Here is a 22,072-nt window from a genome sequence, read left to right as displayed (position 1 = left end):
ATGTATGGAAAATAGTTACTGCAGAAAAAAGACTGACTGCCTGTTCTCTTCCCATGTGTCAAGCTACACGGAACATGCTGATACAATGTTCAGGAGCATTCCTAAATTTCCTATGCAAAGATTACTCTTACTTCAGCAATGTTGCTTGCCTAATGAAAGGGTGGAAAACCTTTTAAGGATTTTATGATGATCCAGACATATTTTTTTCATTCCAGGTGGAAATTGTAAAGGTTAAAGTAGGATTTATTTTTCACATTTAATATTGTGTCAGGCATGTGTGTAGGACATAAACATGCCACTTGGAAAACAGTTGTTTCACAGAGCACCTAAAAAGATTTTAACCCAGTAGGATTCAGTAAATGTTAGAGCTGTGGGTGGGTGCATATAAACAATTAGATTTGATATTGTGATGTATATAAGGACTATTTGAATAGCTTATTTTTTTAATCTGAAACAAGTGCTATTTTTAAAACTAACTTGTTCCAATAGTTGTTTCTTCCCTACAAAATCAAAATCATGAAGACAATAACCAGTCTTTCAAGCAAAAGTAATTTCTCTGATCTTTTAAAAAAATCTAAAGATAGATAGAAAGTACTTGGAAAATCTATTTAAATATGGAAGCCTGAACAGATATGTTTCTCATTCTAATTTATTCATTTTATGATAAATTAATTTACTCAATAAAGGAATGCAGTAACATAAGAGGAATGTTTCTCCTGCTAGTCAGAGAAGTTGAAACTTGCCAGATGCTGTGATCTGGAGCCTAAATTCCCTTGATAGTAACTGTGATTGAAACCCTTAATATTGCTTTGTGCAGCTTTTGTACTGGACTTATCTCATTTTGCAGTGATATTGCTTCAGACAACACTGTCTTTTTATTTTCTTCTTGCGTTTTTCCGTCAGAGAGGAAAAATGTAGTAGAAATAACAGTGGGAAGGAAGAATGTGCTGGAGGACTGCAATGCTCTGTTCCCAGTGTCTGTACAGTTTGATCCCCTGTTCTGTAATAGAAAATTCATTTCCTTTGGTATAGTAATGAATATCACTCAGCTAGAGTTAGATTGTACTCTGTATTTTTTAGGTCCTATAATAAAAGAGGGAAGTACTGTTTAATGATACCAGAATTTTACACAGTCAATTTATTTCTTACACTGCCTTGGTGTGACTGTGTGTGTGTATATATACAGTTGAGCAGTTCTGTAACTGCTCAACTGGTCAAAGGAGATTTTAAGGATATAATACTTATTTTTTTTCTTCTTGTTTGTTGAAGTTGCACTGTCAGTTGCTGCTGATAAAAGGTGGCATCAAGCCAGCTTCCTGAAGGAGCTATGGGGAGGGTCATGGCTTGTCATGACCTGGGCACCGGTACTTGAATGTTGTTATTATTGGGATGAAGTACCCTTAGGCTGTCATCCTTCCTGTAAATAGAAAGGGTTCTGAGTCTCTGTGGTTTCCCAGTTTACCAACTTGCAGAACAGCTATTTTGTTGGCCCTAAGTTTGACTGAATAATGAATTAGAAGCACAGCACTATTCCAGAAGGCACTGATTCATCATTTTAGTCTGTTAGTCTAGACTAAATCATAGTAAGTAAAGCAAAACAAAATCTGTTTCCATATAGTTTATAAACTTACAAACTCATTTATATTGGCATGTAGCCAACAAATTGCCCAGTTCCACTCTGCATGAAGGGCAGAATTGTAATTAGCAGGGAGTGTAACTGAGGGCCAAACCAGACTTTTTTCAGTGACATGAGGGGTCACAGTGATGCTGGCACAGGGGCTGACTCTTCTCCCCTGGAGTCGGTCACCGTTTGACCATTGCTATGCTTCGTTGCCTCTTAGGAGAGTAACAAGAACAGTTCTGTTACTGCCTCTATTAACTAAACAAATTCTGTTGTTAATTTCCAGAAAAATTAAATAAAACAATACCAATTAGAATATAATGTTTGCAAGATACTGGCCTGTGTTTCAGTTTATCAGGGTAGGGTCATAAGCATGCTGTTGTTGAAGTTTTCACCAGTGTGTTGCTGTTGTAACTGAAGTCACATCTATCCTGATGAATATTTCATTTCCCCAATCATGCTGTTAAAAACAGAGTGTTTTTACCCTTTCATTTCTGCTTTCTCTTTTCCAGTACCATCGTGACAGCTGTGGCTGCGTCCTGTTTACAAATTGCTGCTAGTCACATTTTCAGTAGTCCTTACGGGTTTTGCTTTCCCCTAGTACATCCAATTAGGAGGAAATATTTCTCACAAGCAGGGACTTGCTCTTCTCCTTGTAATGACATAGTTCTGCAATCCAGGAAACAGTCCTGCATGGTGTCCATGTCCACGATTTCCTGATGTGGGAAAAACGTGTGGAAAGCATCTGGAGAGGAGGAGACCCCCTTTACCAGCTTGTTTCCTGTAAGCGAAATTGGAAGACCTTGTCTGTGCAAATAGATTTCAAAATAGAGTCTGCCCTTTGACTGTCTCCATAATTACACAGCGCTCTCTGTATTTTATTTGGCTGCCAGAGCAGTTAACCCCTGGAAGTAAGGGGCTGATGATGGCGTGACCAGCACGGGTATGCAGACATGACCATGTGAATACACTCTTGTTTGGAGAAGCCTGTCATTAAGACCTTCTTATAATATAATTTTACCATATTTGAGAATTATCGTGTGTTGGATTATGTTGATTAAGATACGTTATATCCGTAATGTACAGAAATGTGGAGGTATTAGTTGCAAAAAAGGAAAAAAAAAGAGAAACAACAAAAAAAAGTTCTTTCATGGCTTTGATGTAATCAACATCTGTCAACAGAATGAATTTGCTTTTGTTTAATTTCAAGGGCTCTTGTCCTTCTACTTTGCCCAATCAGTTTCAACTTCTGCCTCAGGCATTTCCCTATGTTGTTCTTGGAGGTTTTTTTCCTTTTTTTTCTTTCTTTTTCTTTTTTTTTAGCAAATGCGCAGGTTATTGCATGTGAAATGTGAGCTGGTCTTCTGCTACACAGGTTACACAGAGCTGGAAAGAACCTTTAATCTTTCCCATCCTATTTTTGAAGCTTGGACATACCTTTGCAACAGGGGGGTTACAAAGTCAGTGTTTTATTAGACAGTTAGAGTTACAATTACAAGTAAAGGTCTTTCAAACCACAGCCATTATTTTGGATTGAAAAATGGGAACATTTAGTAATTAGCAGTAAGAAACTATGTATTCTTACCTAGTTGCCTTGGCTGGATTCCACATATTGTTCTCCTTAGTGATTTTTAATACCTCATTTTAAGCTTTAATCCTCAGAAGTTTCAGCAAAATGAGTATATGAAGAAGCTAAAGAAGAACCTAAATTATGCTAGAGTATTAAAATTACCTGACAAGCCAAATTAAAGATCTTTAGTGTTTTACCTCCAAATGAATATATATTAAGAAAATCTCCACAGTCATTCTTTTTTTTTCAGTTTAAAAAGAAAGATTAAATCACATAATTTGAGAAGAGTTGTCAAAACAATGCTTTTGATGTTGTTAACTTTATCAAGAGCAAGTTGATTTTATTTCCTAAATAGTTTTGAATGTTAATTCTTGTGATCTTAAATAATTTTGGTATTCTGCTTCTGTTGATACTATGACTAAATTATTTTAAAATATGTTAATTTATTTCTTGTCTTTTTTAAGAGGCACCCTTGTATTTATTGTAGCTCAGAACTATCATGAAGTTTATCCATTGGTAATATTTTTGTTAATTGCTTGGAAAATTGAAATCTTTCATGAATAAATACAAAAAAAAAAAGGTTACTAACAATCACATTTGATGAATCATGTAAATGAGCAGGTTTTTGCCCAGCTACCCCACACTTCATTCATTGGAAACATAGCTTGATAAATTGCTGTAACTGTTAAACAGGAAGCATTAGAAAAGGGCTTATGTGAGAGTTCATTTTCAACATCTCCCGTTAAAAATACTTCTTGACCAGAGGAAAATCACATTTAAATTACTAAAATCAACTTAATTAAGGGTCATTAATAGAGATACACATAAAAAACTCTCCACTCTAGGAGTGAAATGAGAGCATTTCATTATATAGTGTAACATGCATGAACAGATAACAATTAAAATAGCCCTAGAGTAAAAGGCTAATAAATATAGGGCACACTGTGCTGCAAAATCAGTCACTTAAAAATGCTCCCACCCATCATAATTCTTGAATGCTATATTAAGCCGCTCTGACTGACTCGTTTAAAAGGAAAAGAAATGTAATTTCCACACAAGATAAATTCATCTGGTAATTCAGAAGAGCTCACAGTGCACATTTACACTGTTAATGCAGAGGCAGGTCTGGAAGGTGTGCTGAGGAATCCAGCGGCTCCAGCAGCCGGGATTGCACAGTGGGACTCACTCACGGAGCGGTTGGCGGGGATTTTCTGTGCATCCGAGCTGCTCATAGGACTCAGTAACGCTGCTGATCATTCTCTTAGTGCAGCTGATAGTCAATATTCTATTGCTTCTGCCGGGTGACCTAGCCTTGCTGTTGGGGTACAGAATAAACGCCTAAAGGGTCACCTTTGTGTTCTGGCTGTGCTGGTCTGTTACCAGCCTACCCAGCTTCACACACCATGCTCTCCTGTGGCTGCAGTTTCTGCTGGAAGATGCATAAAGGCCACGTGTATGAACTGTCTTACAGTAATTAGTATACACAGAAAGCTTAACAAAAGGATGTGCTTGAGCACCAGTGTTGCAGAAGTAAATAAAGGCACTGAGAAAAGCTTTGATGGGTGTAAGGGGTGGGGAGGAGGGAATCTCTGAGCCAGACTTGGAGAATACAGACAGTTGTTCCTGTCTCAGGTGATTGATGATGTTGCTATATCGAATTAGCTGGGAATACGGAGCTTGAAAAATAAAAGGCACTGTGGAGGCATTAGAAGGCCTTCTTAAGGAAGGAAGTGTGTGGATGGAGTCCAGATTTTCATTATAGACCAGTAACTTCATTGTATTTTAATGCCATTTTATTTAATTTTATTTTTACTTTGTAGGAGAATGTTTTCTCTTACAATTTTTTGTATTTCAAATAAAGGTTTAGTTGCCCTGTGTTTATAATTCTTGTAATATAATTTAGGAATTGTATTTTAGAATGGTGATACTTATTTGCTTGTCTCATTTCATCTGTTCGAGTAGTAGATAGTTTTGTATGCATCTGGTTTATAATGAGTAGTTAGTAGAATAACAACAGGCTACAGTACCTTATTATCCTGTTATTTTGTGACAACACTTGCAGTGTATCTTTGGGAGAATAGAGGTAAAATTTTATTTGGAATAAAAAGGTATCCCTTCTGAATGTGAGCTAGTGGATAGACATGCACCCATGAATATGGTTTAATGTATTTAAGAGTGTGTATTTGGGGGAGCTCATTGGGAATAATTGACAGGCACACTTGCACCTTTTCTTCCCCAGTTAAATTGTGATACAATCTACAAGGTGCCCGGGGAGCATTCTGGGCATCAAGGAGAGCATTTAAAATACACATTCACATGTTGATGTCCATGTGGACTTTAGCTAACCACATCAGTGAGTGTGAGATTTCAATATATTTGTAGTACCTTTAGCTGTGCCAAAAGCAAGGTACTTCAACTTTGTAAAAGAGGCACCTTGGCTTACACTGTCAGAGTGATTGCTCTTTCTGATGGCCCAAGAGTTGCTGCCTCAGCAGATTCTGTGCTTCCAAATTCCAGAAATTAGTACAAACCAGACAGGGAGTTTGTAGGATGCTTTGGGCTTTTAGGACATGCTTACAGTTGCAGTTTAGGTGACCCTTTCTGTTTTTTTTTTTTTATATTTGGGTGTTTTTTGTTAATTGGACATTGATTTTTTTTTTCTTGTGAAGGAGACTCTAGGAAAGCAGATTATGAGTTTGCTGTTTAAATCCTAGTTACAGTTAATTGTCTGCCACATCAATCCAGCCCTCTGTTAACTGAGCAGCTCCACTTCCTTGGAGACACTTTCTTCTCTTTTGAAGCAGGCAGCTTCCATTGGGTATTTAGGCTATACTGAGAGCTTGAGATGAACCTCACCCTTCAGCTTCACTTTGTTATTTGTCAACAAATCAAACAAACAAACCAACCAACCCACCAAGATAAAAACCCAAGCAATACAAACAAAAAACCCACCACCACCACCAAAAAACCCCCAACAACAAAACAAAACAAACAAACAAACAAAAACAACCCAGTAAAAATTGGCTTGAGTAAAAGTTTCTACACCTAGGTTTTAACTTTTCAGATATTGGTACCTAAATGTAACCCTGACCAGTGCAAAGAAACATTTCTAATGCAAACCCAATGAAACTCTTTCAGTCTGGGTTTGGGGCTCCAAAGCAGAGCATAACTCAAATCTTCTGTATGTCATGGAGTAAAAGGGCTCTCTTTGAAAGATTGCACATGTGGAAGGATAATTTCTGCATCTGAACATGATAAATGCATCCAAAGGAAAGGAAGGAAGGTACAATAGAATAAAAAACATGCAAGATGTGAAAGAAAGTCTTCTGGAAAGAAACATTTTTACATAGTTACAAAATGCCATTTTGTATGCAGTAGATTAATTTCTTAATTTCTGTGATATAGAAATGTTTAGTTGCTTCTGTTTAAACAAAAACTTTTTTACTGAAGAATAATTGTTCATCTGGATTACTTGCCACAAGATTGCTCTTGTATTTGTATACATAATGCCATTTTTCAGAAGCAGATCAACTGTTATGTTAAACTTGTGTTTCAGGAAAAAACCCTGTTTATATTGTAGAACATTTGAGTAGTGGAAATACACACTGTGTGTAGTTGTAATGTAATTGGGCAGTGTCAATAATCCTTTTGAATTTCCTGGTTTTGATGCTAGCATTGTCTTTTGTGGTGCATTATTTTGGTTTTGATGTCTCTGAGAGCCTTTTGGGCCTCAATTGTCCTTTCTTTTCCCTTTTTTTCTTTTTTCTGGTTTTTTTTCCTTTTTTCCTTTTTTTTTTGTGGGGGCAAAATTTATCATTGCCCAACAACTAAGTTTGAGCTATGAAACTTTCCAAATTCCCATGTGAACTAAATGGAAATCTGATTCAAATACTCCAAATAAATTGCACTTTTAATCCCTTCAATTACTTCTGGCCAAGACAAAAATATCTTCTGAAGTTTCTTCTGTTGCCCCCTGACCAAAATGAACTATTCTTTGTGTCTTGAGCAACAAGACAAAGAGCAACATTATCTTTGTTATGCTCAAATCTGTGACCAATTCTGCAAGAATACAGCTGAAAATATTGTATGAAGTAACATTAAATCTTCCCTTTTTTTGTCTTCTCTTTTCCTGCTATTGTGTCTTATCAACTGCTTTGCCAAGCCTTGGGCAGTGCAGCCCTGCAAATTGCTCCAAGCAGAGGCCATTTAGAGCATCACTCCTGTTTGTAAACTGTGGGGAATTTACCCACACTGCTTTTTAATGCATCAAGCTAAAACAGATTTGATATTTTATTAAGCTTCAAAGTATTGATTGGGAATTTTTTTTTTAATTTCTTCCCGTTCTTTCTACTCTTTTTAAAATGGTACAAGATTTGAATTACCCTCAGCAGCTACATGACTTCTGTGCTTTGTTTTACATTATGCTCTTCTTTTTGCATACTTTCCATTTTGTAAAATTGTTAATATTTTTTAATTTATCTGTTAACAGGTTCTGTGACTGGCTGCCACATAATCTTTTCTTTGTGCAATCATAACTACCCACTCAGGCACCCAAGCAATCATCAGCAAAGATGCTTCTTCTTTCAGGGACAAAGAAATGCTGCTTATAGTGTAGTTTGGCCAGCCATGGTTTCTCCAGCTCACCAAGTTCCTAAGGTACTGCAATTTCTGTTACCTAATCTGTTCTTCAGCCAGTGTAGAGTTTGATTGCAGTCATGATCAAGTGTATTTGTTGTCCAACAGCTGGGGGTTGGATCACTGTCCTGTTGCTTGGTCTGGTATTTGAAATAGGAGAGCTGATGTCCAGCTGTCTTCCATGTTAAACACAGTGATGTATTTAGTTATGAGGGAGTTCAAACCTGGGGCTTGTTTAGTTGTAGTAGAATAAATGTGAGTATTATAATCATCTGTCAACAATTCTGGGTCCAGATTCTTGTTTGAAGCAATGGTAGACTGTCTTACCACAAGTCAGTAGGAATCATTCATGATCATCTGAGTCCCCTTCTGTATAAATCTCTAGCAAGCTAATTATAAAATGCTTATATTTTGCTGATGATTTTATTATTAAGTTATGTCAGAAAAAGAACATACAATACCTGCTGGTAGCTGTCCCACAACCCCGCTGCATGTTTTAAACTAGTCTTTTTTGTGCCTGAGTGTTCTTATTCCTTGCAACATATATTTTTGGTTTTATTTACTTTAAAGCCAAAAGGGACTTTTTGATGCAAATGCAAATTTAACATGTGCTCCACTTCTTGTTTCCTTTTTTTCCGTTTCTTTTTTCCCCTCTTTAATTACAGCATAGAGATTAACTGTTTAGTATCTTTCCTTTTGCCAAAGGAAACCAAAATACCCTTTCTAAACAGTGCTTCTCAGGATGTGCATTAGTACTTATACAATTTTGTTTTGTATTTTAATATAGATTTCTTATGCCAAATATAGGACATTTCCATGGGCCAGATATACTAAAAAGTTGTTAGATAGGAAAACAGATAAGAATGATGGAATCAGGGCTCTTAGCCCTAAGAGCCTGTGGAAGCTCTGTGTGCAGGGAGAACATAGGGTTACATGCGCTATATATTTTCAAAAGCTTAAAATCATAGAATTTTAAAACTTTATTTTCTGTATTTAGATGCTTCTTTTAGGATAAAGAGGAAGAAATATATTGTCATAATGAAAAGTTGTCTTCCCAGATCAGAGTTTTCAGACATCTAAAAATCAGTCCACATCTATGAACTCTGAAAAGTTGAGGGCAAAGTTTTTACTTTTATTCAGAGTATGGCAGAAATCACATTGAAATAACAGTGTTTTTTAAGATGTTGGTGTGAAACTGTCCCCATGGACATTTATATGTACTCTGCTTTGGGCTTCTCCCTTCACAGTTCTTAGAGGTCAGTAGGATCATGTCTCAGTTAATAGGTGAGTGCCCTCCAAGGGGACAGTGACGGTGATGCTGTGTGTGGAGTTGCTAATCTAACAAGTGGCATTGTTTTGGCTGGCTTTTTTTGGACTAAGGCCCAAACTACTGCAATGGGATATTGTTACAGTTGTTATGGCATCTATTTTAAAGAAATGGGATCTGAAATTCTGTTGACATAAATTTGCTGAAGATAATTTCATAGTTTTTATCAGACTAGACATAAAATACCTGTAACAGTAACAGTAGCCTTCCTATTTAAAATCCCAATAGAGTTCATCAGTTGCCTCACTCTTTGTTACTCCTACACCCTGTTGTTACAGGGTTGTTTTGTGCACAGCCAAAATGCCTACTTTGTTTTCTGCCTGCCAGCTTGACTGTGTACTTTGTGAAGTCAGTGCAAAACTCACCTTGTGGCCAGCATGGCAGAAAATCAGTCTGGCTGTCATGGGCAAAGGGATTCTTCCACAGCCAGTGAAACAGCCCAGGACCCTCTGACAGAAAGTGCATTTCCAACTCTGTGCAAGACATTACTGTTCTTATTAGCTTTCATGTTTATAAACTTTGTTAAATTGATGTGGATTTTTAAAAAAATCAGATTTCACCTCTTACCAGGGCTGAGAAGTTCTTGTGTGGAAAAAATAAGGTTTATTACACTTCCCTTGACAGCAAATTGGGATACCTTTGTGTAATGTTGTAGATGGACAAATTTAGACACAGCATATGAACTAGATTATTGGGTAAAAGCCTCTAAATTAAAATCAGTTAAATCCTAAGGCTCTTAGTCAAAAAGCAATCTCATGGATTTTTCAATAGGTGTTTTGTTTGAATGAGAAACACAGGATTTGATCAGGTTTAATTTTGATACTAATTCTGTATGCTTGTCCCATCACTTCCACTGTTTAGATGCCTTTTGTAGAAAATGCCCCTCTTTGCAAAAGAAAATGAAGAGTTTTAAAGTCTTTCTCCCAGTTTCTTAACTTGAGACTGTCTGTGCTGGAAGTCAGCTGCAGTATCTGGGGTTTCAGCACTGGAAGGCTAACAGACTGTGTAAGTCAGTAGTAACAGGCAATGTTAAGTTCAAAAGGGCAGTGGAAGAAATACTGAGGCAGCCTTGAGGGTTTGCCCTGATGGCTTAGGAAGGTCGATACCACGACAGAAAGGGCAAGCTGCCATGAAGCAGGAGGCAATATCTGAGAAAATGATCCCATTGTCATGCTCAGTTTTCTGATCTTTATTTTCAATCCTTTTTCTCCAAGCACATAAAGAAGCCAGACTATGTGACGACAGGCGTTGTACCAGACTGGGGAGACGACATAGAAATTAAGAATGAAGATCAGATTCAAGGGCTTCGTCAAGCTTGTCAGTTGGCCCGTCATGTCCTGCTTCTGGCTGGAAAGGGCTTAAAGGTAACAATTACAGAGGTCCCATAACAGCTTGGGTGTTTTTTATGTTTTCACTTCTTTGGGTTTTGTTCCTACTTTTTTGTTCTTTTAACTTTCCTATTATGTGCATCCAACTTTAACTTTGATCCTGAAAAAATAAGGATTTATTAACTTTTGATTCAGTTCACGATATGCCTGTTTAATTATTTCTGTACTTTGGACCTATGTAGTGCATAGTTACTGGCTCAGGTGTAAAATCTCTGTGTTTGTCATCTCCCTCTCTTCAGATTGTGTTAAATCATGTGAGTTTCTCCTAAGGCACGTGCTACATTTTTTCCTTTCATTTCATGGCCCATCTACCTCATATGTCATGTTTTCCAGCTCTGCATGTGTACAAGCCCACACTTGGTCTGCCTTCTCCATTCCCATCCATCCTTCAGCCCTCTCTGTGCTGTGGGATCCAATGCCACTCATAGAGCTGCCACGGGGAAAAACAGCTGCCAAATTCTACACAATTTTCCAGAGTGCATTGATAGTAAAGCCTCATGATTTCCAGAAATGTTCCTACAGTATGCTTTTTAGGATACCTCCCAAGAAAAAATGTAGAGGGAGGAGCCTACTACCAGGTCTTGCAGATGAAGAAATGCTTTTTTAGCCTTAGCCTTGCCTTGGTATTTCATGTAATAGCATATTGGATAAGGTGAAATGGGTTGAGTAGCTATGAGATGCAGAGATAGATGGGGACTGTAGGTCAATGCCATTGACTTAAAAGGGGATTTTTCTTTCAGCTATCATCACTCTTTCACAAAGGTATAGTTCTGGAGCTGGAATAGCAAATAACAAAATTGCCTGAAGCTTTAATCTTACATAGCTTTGTGCATGTTTAACTTTTTAATGTTCAATTGTTTTTCAGCACAATAAAGCTTACTCATTTAAAGTTAAAAGCATATACATGTTTCCAAAGGATCTGGGTGCAATGTGGGTTTTGACTGAGAGCAGTTTTTCCACAAATACTCTTTGGTTGTTATCATGTGTAAGTACACATGTATTCAGTATGGTGTAGTTTATGATGCAGTTCATAATATGTGCTAAATCATACACAATAGCAAAATAATACCCATGCATAATGAATGCTTTGGAGCCAAAAGTTGTATAAGGTAATTTTTACATAACCAGGACCTGTGTACTAGGGGAGAGCTGGTATTTGGAGTTGCAGTGCTAAAACCACAGCCCAGGTCAGTCACAGACCGTTGGTAAGCTCTGTTTTACACAATTAAATGTTTGTTCAAGACTCCACTGACTGGGAGGATGCTCCAAAACCCTCCCTTACTGACAGTAAGCATCTTCTGCTTTCCAGCCTGTTGCTGCCTGTGGTCAGTTTATGCTCATCTGTTCTTGTGCCAACACTGCTCTTTAGTTTAAACAGCTTCCTGCCTTTCTGCGAATCTTCCCCTTCATGCAAGAATAGAGCTGTGCACCAGACTGAACAAACCAACCAAGCTCTTTTAGCCTAGTCTCATGAGCTAAACTCTACATTCCTGCTTTACTTGAAGAGTCCCATCCCTCCACTTGTTCCTGCTATCTTGCTGAACCCACCTTGCTCACAGTCCTCCAAAGTGGCTTTTGCCTGTGCTTTAGCTGGTGGCAGTTAAGATCCCCCAGTATAACAAAGGTGCGTTATAATCCATGGATACAGAGAGATAGAGTTTGAATGTGGTTTTGATGTTGCCATTACCACCTGTGGGATTTCAAATTATGATACAGTATTTAATATATTATAGCCTACCTGAGTTTGAGTTACAGATTTGGGAATAAAACCACAGATTCTATGACATGAAAATATTTTATTCTATATCATTGAATTGCCCTGTTCCGAGTAAGGGATTAGGGGCACAGCAGGTGCCACCCCTGACTTGCCCAGCTAGCAAAAGTATCTTTAAAAGCAAAGCACATGCTGTTAAAAGCAGAACTTTGCACAGAGTCTAAGCCATGCAGAGACCAGAGATCTGTCTGCTGAGTATCCAAAAATCACATCAAATTGCTTGAGCAAAGAAGCAGTAGACAGCAGCCAGTCAGGTACATAGCAGTTCAGTTTGTCTGTGGGCTAAAGATGAAGATGTTTGAGCAGAGGCAGGAGCAACAAACCTGTATTTATCCAGAGCCAACAGCTGCCCTATCCAATCCAGAGAGCCTGCCAAGGCTGTGGCTGCAAAACAGGGAGCATGTGCACTAATCCCAAATCCTGGTCTTGAACCCATGTTCATTGCTTCTCACCTGCCCAACAATGTTTCTGTGCTGAGCAAAATTCAGCTGAGTAAACAGAGATGGTTTTATCCTCAGCACAGCACACAAGTGCACTCTTCTGTGTTGGCTATGCATGGTCACGCAGTATTTCAATATGTAACTGTCTCCTGCACCACAGCCTACCTGTATTCCACATGTTCCTTCCAAACCACAGCCACTGTGACATTTCCTTCAGTGTGCTAAGAATGATACTTGTATCTGTACAAAGTATGATTTTCAAAGGCTCGGAATTCATTCAAAGCGAAATCAATTTACAGAGGAACCCTCAAAAGTACTTCTCAATTAGAGAGGGTTCCCTACCAAATTTCAGCTCTAAGCGTTCCAGAGACAGAGCTGATCCAAAAGAAAAGCAAGAATAGTATTATTTTAAGCATGTGCACTTTGCACTCCATGGATACCCAGAAAATGGCTGACTGATTTATGAGAGGAGTTTTTTAATATGTAAAATCTTGCAGAAAATATGAATCTAGAAAACATCAAGCATAAAAATGAAGATTTCTAAAAATGATGGTCAGTACTTGTAGATTCATTATGAGCATCCAGGCTGTGGCAACTTTAAGTAAAATATCCTTAAAATTTGCATCTATATATTTGAATGTTTTATAAAATGTAGGAATACTTGGAAAACAATTTCCTAAAAATGCTTAAATACATTATGATTAATGTACTGGGCAGTTACAAGACTTAATATCTTTTCTTTTACAAATAAAAGAGGAAAGTAATGTTGTGTTTTTTTAAGGGACTGAAAGCATTGAAACAAGACATTTCTATAGCAGCTACTGAAACGATGACATGGGAAATTGGTGTCTTTGAGAAAGTAGATATGGAAAAAAGAACAGAAAAGAAGTAGACAGGATTTTAGGTTTTCTAGGAACCTTTGAGTGCTTATTTCTAGAGCATGCTTTATTTAATATCTCTTTCTCAGAGGGTTTTTCAGAAAAAAAAAAGTCCATATATGAAGTATAAAGTATATAAAGTATATCAGACAGTATAGTCTTGTATCAAAGCTGCATATTTGAAACACCCAATATTTCATTGAAGCTTGGCTGCAATCACATTCAGTAAATATGAGAAACTCTCTTTGCTTTTTTAACAGGATGTTATGTTTGATATTTTAGGTTGGCATGACAACTGAAGAAATAGATTCCATTGTTCATCATGAAATAATCAGACAGAATGCCTATCCATCACCTCTGGGCTATGGAGGTTTTCCAAAATCTGTTTGTACTTCTGTAAACAACGTGGTATGTCATGGTATTCCTGACAGGTATTTCCTCAATAATGTACATTTTACAACTGGAAATTAAAATGTTAAACTGGAATTAATAAATTGTGTTTAATATTGAATATACTTTAGCTTTACTAAATATCGTACTTAAATGCATTGTAGATGCAGAACATGCTACCCTGTGATGCTGATAGCTGTTGCAGAAATATACGTGAAATAGGAAAAAGATATATTATCCTGGTTTTCCAGACACTTAAAGAAAAATAGCATATTGCATTTTGAGTTTTGTGTGTGTGAGGGAAAAAAAAACAGTATGGTCTGATTTTTTGTTCATCCAGCAAAATAAGTATAGGCTAAGGAATAAATATATTTGAATTTATGTGGGATTTTTTTAATATTCTCAATGCATTCAGCTACTCACAAAGTAAAATATGAAACCTAGTGAGAGAAAAAGAATAAATATAATGCTAGCTTTTTCAGGTGTTGATATGTTTTTCTGGTGGTTGTTTCTCATTATTTTATATTCAGCTACACTTGTTCTCTAAATAGTCAGAGCTGAACATTAAAAATGGTTATTCTGTTTGCTTCTGCCTTCCTCCATCACAAAATATCTACCCCTTGATTTTTTATGTATGTGTCATTAGGTGTTTATTCTTATATTCCCTTTGTTGGGAACTGTCTGTCACCATTATTTTTTTTTTTCTGTTTATGTTTCAGTCGACCTCTTCAGGATGGAGATATTATCAACATTGATGTCACGGTGAGTAATTCATATAAAAAATAGTCTTTGATCAACTTTAGAATCACTAGTAGCAACAGGAAGAATAGTGGATTGGAGATGGGGGATGCACAGATGGATGTGCTGTTTACTTCTGAGCCAAGGCACAAGCAGCTGGTTTCCTTTTTTGTTTTTAACTGTGTGTTTATTCCAGCTAGACTCAGGCCTGACTTGAATTTAGGACTGGAATCAGATGCACTGAGATCAATGTTGGCCTAAGTGAAATGTCAACCCAATCCTGCTATGTGTCATGTTTTTGAGAAGGTGTAATTGTTATTGATCCACTGTGTAGTTAATGCAGAGCACCACAGTACTGGGCAGCAGCTGAAGATAGATATGTATGAGATGAGCTAACATGAAGAAAGCCAGCATTTTTCCTTCACTCTGCCAAGATTGATCTTCCTCTTCCTGCTGATTTTGAGTGGGCCCTGACATTATCTTACTCTGTCATTAGAGGCTGCATTGGCCTGGGTATGTCAGTCTATTTGGACAGCAACTCTTTTGCTAGCAGTGTTCCCTACATTTATTAAAATCCCCGAAGGTAGTGTTGTGTTCCATTTCTGTATAGAAGCCCTGAACCTTTTGAGCAGAAACAGAAATAGTGTGATATAACTGTGACTTAATATTTCCAGGGAATCATCAATTATAGCTATTTAAATAAACACAGGCTGGGTTTTCCTAGGAGTAAGAAAGCACAGAAAGAAACCTAATTCTCATTTCATTAAAAAAAAAATATTTGTGTCTTGCAGAAGTTTTTTTTCTTTTTGCTGTGCATGTTTTTATTTTTCTGAAGTGCTGTTTATTTCTAGTATGAGCACAGATTTTTTTTTAATCCCTCCATTATTTTGCAATAATATGTCACATACAAGGGAGTAGAATGTCATAAAAACAAGGTTTTTAAATCGTTAAAGAACCTATTGGTAACTTGATACTATGTTCATACTGGCAGAGTGAAGAAATCCTCAGCAGACCTACCTCTGAGCATGAGATTCAAGCTTTCTAAAATATTTTTTCTATTAAAATTAGGGTCAACGACCTTTTTCCCATTCTATACTCACATGTGATCCAGAACTGGATTTGGTTTGGCTTGGGGTTTTGATCTTTTTAAATTCTTTCCCATCTCCATACTTTCTAATCGTAGAATTCGGACTATCAGGTTTACACAGTGCAATCTAGCATTTTTAAACTTTATTTTTGGCCTTCATTTTAACTTTGATGAACTGGTGTCACTTTGCTCAGTTTATTATACTAAATCAGTTTGCAACAACTAGGGATTTAAATCATATTTCTTTGTACCTCCTTAAGGTTCATTTTACTTTTTGTTCAGTCTGTCAGGATAATAATGATTCCTTAGATATACTTCTAAGAAGTATAGACTCATACCACAGATACTTTCCATGATAAACTAAATGAAATCATTTTTATATTAAAATAGTGTGTATATCTTGTCCACTCTTCTTTACAAATGTCTGCTAAATGTTACTGGTCTTTTTGCAGACAGATATTTACTTGTTTTTAATTTAATCTCAGAAAATAAATCTTGGCATTTCTGTGAATATAAAGATTCCTGCAAGGATGGGAATTGCTGACTATCTTTGTAAGAATTTTTTTTTAATCATTTAAAACTAAACTGTGCTGTGTGTGATAAATGCTTAGTCCAAAACAGCTGAGGAAAAAATACTACTTTTCAGCATTATTAACTGATCTTTTAGCTTATTTTTAATGCTCAAAACTGGGACATTTCACTGCTGGACAGAATAAAAATCAAAGTAAATATTGCACAACAAATTGTTTATAATTGTGTACAGGTTCTATAAAGTAATTAAATAATACTCAGGTTGTTAAGTTTAAATACCTAGCACTGTGTACAGATTATCTAAACAAAAAAATCCATTTTAGCACAATTAAGGTGGTAGCATTTCATAGATGAAATACAAATTTTATAGGCTTGAAACGTGGACTTGAAAATGTGTTTTAGTATAGAGACAATAGTGTTATCCATTACTGGATCCTCAGCATAGTGCAATTTTCAGCCTATTGTTACCAGGTTAATGTTTCTTACAACTTCGTTCTTGCACTGAATTTAAGGAAATAGTATATTACATTTGCTGTGGTTGTAGTTTATTAAAATCAGAAATATGTAATTGCAGCTGATGGGCTGCAGTAAATATTATTATTTGGTTTGTTGTTGGGTTTTTTTGTTGTTGTTTGTGGGTTGTTTTTTTTAACTCTCCCGTGTTTTAAATCTGTGTTTGCTTTTCCAGGATGATGATGCTTAATGTTGGGGGTTTGTGTGTTTTCCTTGCTAGAGCTAAAAACAAACTAGTTTAATCTAAATATGAACTATCTACTTTAAAACCTGCCCAATAGGCATTAAATAAAAATAAAAATTATTTTATGGTAGTCTGAACTGGCCGAGGAAGGTGTAGAGAAGAGGATTGCAGCTGCTTTTTGCCAGAGCAGTGGCAACACAGTTGGGCCCTTGCTGGCCCTCACCTTTCTTTAAAATACCCCTTACTCCTAATGGCCTCCATTTCCTTTATATCTCAGCTTGAGGACAAACCTGGCCTTGAGATAAACTGTCTGTATTGTGGGGTTTTTGGGGTTATGGGGTTTTTTTTTAGTTTGGAATCAACCAAAAAGAATGTGAGTCTGTCTTTCACAAATAGCTTGCCAGTGGCAAAAGTTCAGTGGTTCGAGCTCGGTGAGTAATTACTTGTAGAAGGATAGTTGCCCACTGTTTGGGGGAGAAAAAATGTTTTAGAAGATCAAAACTGTGCACCATTATAATTTGTCTTTTTGTAGGGAAATATGGCTTGGTCTATGGCTTGCCATGTGCAGAGCTGCAAACCCCATTTTAATGGTGTGTTGCAGAGCTCCATAGTGCATAGCCAGGATTTCTTATGCTCAACAGAGAATTTCAGGAGGGCTAGCATTTAAAACCTGTGAAATTTCAAAAATAAAAGAAAAAAAAAACAATTTGTAATTAATTCAACAGCATGTTCCATTTTCAGAACATGAAAATTTTCAGTGCCACAGCAGTACAGTTATTCTCTCAAAATTCATCTCTGGAAATCAGAAGTAAAATCCAATGTTAATGCCACATTGTAGCTTAAAAATGAGATTAAAGAAAACGTGCAACAGCTGACAGTGGATTTGGTCCTGGGGGTCACTCTGGCTGTTGGTAGCAGGGCATGGCTCTCACTCAGAGCTCCAAGGGGGGCTGCTGCCTGCAGACACTCACCTCCCTGGCAGCCACCAGCAGGTTCCCCCAGCGCTGGGGCTCAGGCCGCGCCCCTCGGGGTGCAGGCAGGTCCCTGGCTGTAGGGGCAGGGGCCACCACGGGTGGGACCCAACAGCCCCCAAGGCCCCCTCAGCCCATCCACGGCCCCCACCCATCTTCTCCCAGTTATCATGGCCTGTGGCTGAGCAGTGTCGCTGCCTGGTGCACTGCTGGGCACTGATGCACAGCTTCTGCTTTTCTTGAATTTTTAATTGGCAGCAATGGCAACCCTTAGGCACCTTGCAGTCTTTCAAGCATTTTTTTTTTACCTCTGCAATGTTTTGCTTTTCCAGTCTTGCAAATACGACTTACCTGTCTATCTGTTGCAATTTATAGCTTGTTCCTAGAAAGAATGGATTTAATTAAGACAATGATTTGTTTCTGGATGCAAAATGAGAAAATGTCTTTGCATTTCTGTTTATGTTTAGGTGTATTACAATGGCTACCATGGTGACACTTCTGAAACCTTTTTGGTGGGCAATGTGGATAAATCTGGTGAAAAGTTAGTGGAGGTTGCCAGGAAATGTAGAGATGAAGCAATTGCAGCTTGCAGACCAGGGGCTCCCTTCTCTGTAATTGGAAACACAATCAGGTAAGCCTTATATTGACAAGTAAAAGGAGGGCTGGCAAATGGGACAAAGGTTATTGGTGGTTTGGTATAAAGCTGATGACATGTTTTATGATTCAAAACCATCATTTCAGTCTGATATCAGTATGTGAACTGCCAAGCTATAATGTTGTTCTTGGATAAGAGGTATTTTTTTTAAGTGAATTACACTAGGGTCAGCAAAGATAACTGTAGAAAAAGACAAAGATATTCATAAAGTAAATTTAAATTAACAGATGTAATTTGCAGTGGGCTTTTGTTTATTTTTTATTTGTGTGTGACATTACACCACGTCTGTCTAACGGTGTAAGACAGTTAGAAACCATTGTTTTCATTGACTGTTACAAAGGAATTAGTCAACATAAATAAGCTCTTTGTTTAAAAACTACGAAAATATTTAACTCGAGAGCTTCTGATCTTACAAAGAGCAGTGCCTGCTAACGTCATAGGGAAAAAAGGGCTGACATTCAGAGATTTTTCCCTATTTTGCATCTCTTCTAGCCTTCACATAAATGCAGTCATGACTCTTCTGCTGATGGCTTTAAATAAAAATACCTCTTCGTTTTTTGAAGGTACCTATGGATTATTTTAAAATGTTTGCCAAAAGAAAGAAATAGACATATATCATATACATTTCATTAAGCAATACTACTTTGGACTGCTAATGGTCCCAACAAGCTATTGAATTCATTCTGATTACTTAAAAGCTGCAAGGCTTAGTCACCTTGAAAGGATGCTGCCTTTTTTTTCCTTTGTAAATCTTCAAATACTTTAAGAAAAAAAGAGAACGGCAAAATATCAGTTAGATGTATTTATAGCTTTAAAAATATTGTAACAGAGTCTGAATCAAACTTTAGTAAAACCTCTTTGGGTTATATCTGAGAAGCTTTTATTGAAGACTTTGTATAAAATTGTGTTTTTGACAGTTTTAAATTATAGGCTAACTAGCCTGGAGAAAAAGGATAGTGTCTTTCTGTTCTTTCATAGGAAATGTTGAATCAGACCCCTACTGGGAAAAGAAATTTAATGCATATCTCACTATCTTACTGTCCATGAATATAATAGAAGTGAATTCAAAATGTAGTTTTATTTTTGCAAATGGGATGAGTCGATAGATGCACCTCATATTTTTGAACACCTAGGGTTCAACAAATTTACTGGTGGTGCTCTTGCATTTTAACAAAATTTATTCTTGAGTAGAAGGGGGCACAGAACACTGGATTCTTATTCAAGCATTCTATCGAGCTCTGCATTCATGGCTGTGTCTAAAGGGCATGTCAGCCTTTGATTCTCTCTGAGAGGTAATTATCCTTTTCCTGTCACGGAACAACAAATGATAGCTAACTACAGAGGCACATTTGCAGTAGTCACATTCATCAACTGCAGAAAAAAAATTCAATTTAATTGTGCAACACAGCTGCACATAGGCTTTTTGAGCATTTCTGTTGTTCTCCCTGTCTTGCTATTCCTCCCTCCAGATCTATTTTTTAAACTTTTTTTTCTGGTTATTTTTTCCCCCTTTTTTGTCTCTTCTTCCATTTTTACTCTCTGTACTTTCTTGTTAAAGTAATTTTCTTTTGTGGCTCTCATTCTTTTTTCCCCATTGAAGGCTATGAATGTAGAAAATTATCACAATTACTCATATAATTGAGCCTCTTTGTAGCAAGTGCAACTCCAGTAGCCTTTCTCCATCATGAAAATGGTTTCATTATAGGGTTTTTCATATTCTCTGACACCATCTACACAGAGGAACAGGCGTGCAGATGAGATGTACTAGGAACAGGGTAGATCAGTAAGGTCACAGTAGGAATAATTAGCTCTGCTATGGAAAGAGCATCTAGGCCTTTTACTGCTACATAAATGTACTGTCCATGGCTTTTAGTCACAAAAAAACTTACTAACAAATGGAGCTCCCGCCTACTACTTTGAAAAAAAGATTTGTATCAACACTACAATTTTCCATCATTAAGACTAATAACACAGAGCCTAGTATACATCAAGGGGAATAAAAAGAAAAATCTCACATTCAAGTGGCGGCTGGGTGCTGACCTTTGTTCCCTTTTTTTGTGTTCAACTTAACTCTTTACAAAAAAGAGCCACACGCCACACCAACATGCAGGTGAACTCCAGCTAGTGCTAGCAAAGCATGGCATTCAGTTGGAAAATCTGATAAATCTCCATGCAGGATAATGCGTTTCATTACAGATTCACTACATTAATTCTAGCTGTTTTAAAAAAAAAAAAAAAAGAAGAAGAAGAAAAATAACAGAGTTGAATGTGACATTGGATTTTTGCTGTCTTGTTGCAGAGGTCAGTTTCCTTGCAAAATGTAAATATATAGTCAGTGTCCCCTTTGCAAAGCAGATTAATTGAAGCTAGTAGCTATTCAAAACTGCATATGAAATAGCAGGTCATTAACTTTATTTCTCAAGATTTTATCGTGTTGACAATTTAAATGTGCTGATTTGTTTAGAACTACTTTAACACTCCCTTTGCTGAAAGCTCACCTTGGCTTGGTGAAGCTATGTGTTTCAGGTTATTTGTCATTTGACATTGCTTACAGGCAGACATATTATATATATATATATATATAAAATACATATATATATATATAAATCTCAAGTTTCACAAGAATTAGATATTATAAATGCCTGAGAACAAGCACCTAGAAGCTGAAAACATTTAGGTCCATCAGAATGGAAATGTGTCTAGGTTTCTTTCATCAGTTTTTCTGTAAAGGTGCTCCAGTCATATCCAGAATGCATCTTATGCACAAATAATGAGAATATTTCCTTTCTACAGTAGGTTTCAGAATAATTATATCTCGGAGTAAGTTTGCAGTCAATATTCTAGCATAGTCTTTGTCATGGAAGCTCAATAGCTGACACTGAGTATTTCCTTGATAGCAGTTCATTCTTCCATCGGCTACAAGTTGCAAATAAAAGATTGCATGGATTCGTGAGTTACTTGGCTTAGAAAAATTTGGGTCATTCCTAACCTCTTTCTACTGGAAGGCATATCAAAACTATTGGTCAGTTCCAGTGTTAATGGAATTGGTCCCTATGGTCCATTTTCTTCTACCATTTCTGACATTTTCAGACAAAAATGTATCTAGTTTGAAATCTGCTTTTTAGACAGTGAGTCTAAGTCCATGAAAGTGTTATGAGTGTAGAGAGCTAAAGAACTTAAAAGTGATGTCGTTAAATAAACCAAATTTCAACTCCTACAAAAAAATAGTGGTGATGAAAGTATTAATAAATGGCTTAAAATGTTTAACTAGTAAGTATATGTTTTGATATTAATTTAGAACAATATAAAGCAGATTTTTAAAAAAAATCTGTTTCTCTCAGATTATGCACATTTAAACAATAAGTGGCTC

General features: G+C 36.8%; 1 protein-coding gene across 2 annotated transcripts in view; it reads left to right on the top strand.

Moving 5' to 3' along the window:
• METAP1D (methionyl aminopeptidase type 1D, mitochondrial) overlaps positions 1-22,072 on the top strand; it is a 43,610-nt gene that overhangs the window by 14,303 nt on the left and 7,235 nt on the right. Inside the window, exons 1-6 of one of the 2 annotated variants that reach the window (XM_066553184.1) lie at positions 2,307-2,404; positions 7,681-7,847; positions 10,368-10,517; positions 13,916-14,064; positions 14,743-14,785; positions 18,515-18,678. In XM_066553184.1, the coding sequence (XP_066409281.1) occupies positions 2,341-2,404; positions 7,681-7,847; positions 10,368-10,517; positions 13,916-14,064; positions 14,743-14,785; positions 18,515-18,678 (737 nt within the window). In that variant the 5' untranslated portion in view covers positions 2,307-2,340. Of the gene's footprint in view, positions 1-2,306; positions 2,405-7,680; positions 7,848-10,367; positions 10,518-13,915; positions 14,065-14,742; positions 14,786-18,514; positions 18,679-22,072 lie in introns of those variants that run through there. The other variant, XM_066553185.1, reaches the window with a different exon arrangement.

Source organism: Molothrus aeneus, chromosome 7, assembly GCF_037042795.1.
Source record: "Molothrus aeneus isolate 106 chromosome 7, BPBGC_Maene_1.0, whole genome shotgun sequence".
Lineage (NCBI taxonomy): Eukaryota > Metazoa > Chordata > Aves > Passeriformes > Icteridae > Molothrus > Molothrus aeneus.
This window is presented reverse-complemented; position numbering and strand designations above follow the sequence as displayed.